Genomic DNA, 3,841 nt, shown 5'->3' on the forward strand with positions numbered 1-3,841 from the left:
GGGTATGGGTGCTCTTGGTTATCTTCATCTGATTATTAGTTTTAGCTTTTGTGATTAGCAGCCAGTTTCACCTTGACTTAAAGTTGCTTAACCTTCTGCCAGTATTTACTCCTTTTCATGTGTATATTTGTACTGTAAGTCTTGCTAGGTTTAAAAAACTGAAATACAGCTGAATGACCTCTCTGTTTTTATTGTCTTCATACAGAACTGTTTTGTCTTTACCACCAATTATTAATGGTGCACACTCAGCAATAGCTTTGAAGACAAAAAATGTCTTCATTGAGTGCACAGCAACTGACCTAACAAAGGCTAAAATTGTTTTAAATACAATGGTAAGGAATTGAGTGCTGTTAGCTTCTGTTCTCACCTTTACAAGTGGTGGTAGGAAATGAACATTTCTTTCTATCTACAGGTAACTACATTTGCTACCTATTGTGAAAGAAAATTTGAGGTTGAAGTGATATCATTTGGTGGAAACTCAAGTGTTTATCCATATGTAACATCCCAAAAGTCGGGTCAATGACCAAAATAGAATTTTGGTAAATTTAGTGACCAATTTCAGAAAAGATGGAAAGTTCAGGGATTTAAATGAAAAGTGTTGATGTTGGATTTAATAACAAAGTTTGAAAGTAATAAGGGTATTATGGTAACATAAATCTAATATCCAAACAAAAGAGGGAAATAAGAAATTCTTATGAACACTTGTGTTCGTATTTTGATGTTGAATGTCAAATATATCATTCATGCATATGAACATGAACTATGCTTTTTGGGTTCGATGGATTATACAATTACTAGAATAACGTGCAACAATGACTTGCATGATGTTCCAAATGTTATATCACAGTTAATCATTCCTCTGAATAATTTAAGGAAACATCTGCTAACAAGATAACCAAAAACAAACTATATGTATATATGTATACATATATATAACATAAGCCAAAATCGAACATCAAAAGAATCGAGTTCGTATAATTACGGGAAGAAATAAGTTCAACAATGAGCTTTGAAGACCCTCAATTGATGGGTTGAAGAGGACTATATCCAGCAGAAGTTTCAGACCCAAGAGGACTGGAACCAGTAGATCTCTGGCTGATACAGTATGGCGCAGCGTTTGATACCCTGTCCGTAAAACCAGAAGTATGTAAAGCTCAGGAAACCCGAGTTTGCAATGCAACACAAATGTTAACAGGTCAGTCTTTAACTGCATATATCTTCGCAGTATCATCGAATACCTTTCTTTACGCTTCTCTAAAAACCGAGCTAATGAAGCTTTTCGAGCTTGTGGCACTGCTACTGCAATAAATAAATAAATAAAATGAGACACAAAATGAGAGCAGAATACAATAGCTACCGAAGAGAATCCTGTAAAAAAAGAGTTTAATACCTGTGGGAATTCGAGTTGTCGCAGCAGCTCCTACTGAATTAACTGATTTGGGAGGCTCAGGTTGGTTACTAGTAGATGCTAACACACCTGTTCTTGGGGCAGCTGTTAGGTCATTGGTGCTGCTAGATCGTCCACCGGGCTTTAAACTGACATGAGAGGTCACAGAAAGATGGCTTGGAGGACCCGAGAAAGGGGACACGTTGCGGGAACTATTTCCGAAAAAAACATCGGTGGTACATGGTTGTGAAACATGTGTCTGCGCTCGAGTCATGGGAGCGGTTTTACTCTGAGCAGCGGAAGAACCGTTTTCAGCCAATAACATAATAGCTTGAGCCTGGATATGCAAGTAAAGAACCAAGTACCACCCAAAGTTAATGGTGTAAAGCACTTGAACAAAACATGCTCAAGCAATATGACTACCTTCTCAGGAGGCACGTCATCGTAAACGCGCACAGATCCGGCATAAAAGATAGTCAATTGAGATGGTGCCGCCGAAGATTTGGCAGCAGTCCTACAGAAGGAATCCAACCAGCAATTTAGCCTATAATCTTTATCATATAATTGATATTCAAAAGATGACATGATATTACAAGTTTAAATACCTATGTTCAGTAGTACCAATAACAGAACTGGATGGAGGAACAACAGATGCAGGGGAAGCCATGATCGGAACTCCCGAAAAAGGTTGCGGCTTTACAGTATGACCAATCATATTCTGCCCAATTGAAGCAAGATGGGGCTGGACAAGAGGAGTGCTAATAGGAACTGTAATAGTTTTATTTTGCTGGCTGGAGACTCGAAACATCCTTGCTAAGCCATACAAATCTGCAGTTGGTATAGCCGTAAATCCAGTTGACGGCGGAGGGTCATGAGCAGCCTTCCTCGGCCTATCTTCTTGAGCAGCTTTGAAAGAGAGGAACTGAGGAAGGGTAGGTGCCTTGTTTGAGAAAGACAACTGCATCCCTGAAGCACTCTTTTAACAACACTGCAGAACCAAAATGAACAGATAGAAATATGCAGGCAACAGCTAATCTTGGGGTTCAACAAGATCAAACACAATGTGCATGCTCTTGACTGGTAAATTTATATAATAAGGTCAAAACCATATATGCTCATACATCACTAATAATTAAACACAAATATGATATAAGTTCATACATCACTAATAATCATATTAAAACACAAATCAATGTATGAAGCCAAAACCACCATACATGATATCATGAGGAATCTAATTCATGCTGGTTCTTTTTAGTTATAAAAACCCCATTGGTCAGATCATCTATGGCATTGGAATAGATTCTGCATTCACATTGTAAATAAATGTTTTATTTAATGAGTATTCCCATTTTAAAAAATCCAAATCACATGTCCTCACAGGTAGGCACTGCTTTTCAAAATGCCACATTGATGAAAAATAAAGTTTAAGTTCTTGATAAGAACAATATTAAATCACACGGGTATCCATCCATGCTATTTTTATTAACACGCAACCATGTTATCAGCTTATATTTTATCTGTCCATTTCCCAGCTCACGTTTAATATTTTATCTTATGAAGTACACAAATGGTCCCGACTATAAGGTATTGTTTTATTAGGTCTATCGGCTATTAAAAGTTATAAAATAGTCATTTGAATATAGAATGTTATATTTGTAAGTCCCTCGACTATTAAAAGTTACAAAATAGTCACTCGACTATTTATTATATTTCAAACTCGACATTTTCCGTTCAAAAATTGACGTTTGTCTAAGCTGGACGTTAATATAATGAACGAGATATGATAGTCTTTTATGATTATGATATCATATTGTATCATGTCATAGTCAATAGGTTAATGTTCAGTTCAGAATACCGTCGGTTTTTTAACAAAAAATGATCAGTTTGAAACATAATGAATAGTTGAGTGACCATTTTATAACTTTTAATAGTTGAGGGACTTAATAAAACATTACCCTAGAATCGGGTGACTATTTATGTAGTTTACCAAAAAAAAACAAATATCAATATTATGAATAAAAATTTTAAATTAAGAGGATTGTTTTCGTAATAAATCTTCATAATATCCATAAATTAAAACCAAATATGTATAATTAATATTTTTCAAAAATATCAATCAGCACTTGAAGTAATACCTATCAAAATTTATCATTATTTCTTTGGGAAAATTACACGTTTAATACCTAAACTATCAATTTTATTTTGTTTAAGTACTTAAACTTTCAATTTTTTTCATAGCCATATCTAAACTTTAGTTTTTGTTTCATTTTAGTATCCGTTCAAAATTTAACGTTAGTTTTGAATTTTTTCTGAAAGTTTAGGTACTAAAACGGATCAAAATTGGTAGTTTAGGTACTAAATGCATTAAGTTTTTAACGATGGGTACTAAAATAAAATAAAAACTAAATGCTAGGTATGATTTAAAAAAAACTAAAAATTGAAGTACTGAAA

General features: G+C 34.5%; 1 protein-coding gene across 1 annotated transcript; it reads right to left on the bottom strand.

Annotated features, from left to right (window-relative positions):
- Window positions 1-993: 993 nt before the first annotated feature.
- LOC120186548 (protein TIFY 6B-like) lies at window positions 994-2,486 on the bottom strand. Its single transcript, XM_039190442.1, has 5 exons — window positions 1,993-2,486; window positions 1,811-1,901; window positions 1,391-1,724; window positions 1,239-1,299; window positions 994-1,125 (listed from the first exon to the last, which is right to left on the bottom strand). Exons 1-5 carry the CDS (start codon window positions 2,349-2,351, stop codon window positions 1,020-1,022), a joined length of 951 nt encoding a protein of 316 aa, XP_039046373.1. The 5' UTR covers window positions 2,352-2,486; the 3' UTR covers window positions 994-1,019.
- Window positions 2,487-3,841: the final 1,355 nt, after the last annotated feature.

Source organism: Hibiscus syriacus, unplaced genomic scaffold (genome assembly GCF_006381635.1).
Source record: "Hibiscus syriacus cultivar Baekdansim isolate YM2019G1 unplaced genomic scaffold, ASM638163v2 tig00113716_pilon, whole genome shotgun sequence".
Classification (NCBI taxonomy): domain Eukaryota; kingdom Viridiplantae; phylum Streptophyta; class Magnoliopsida; order Malvales; family Malvaceae; genus Hibiscus; species Hibiscus syriacus.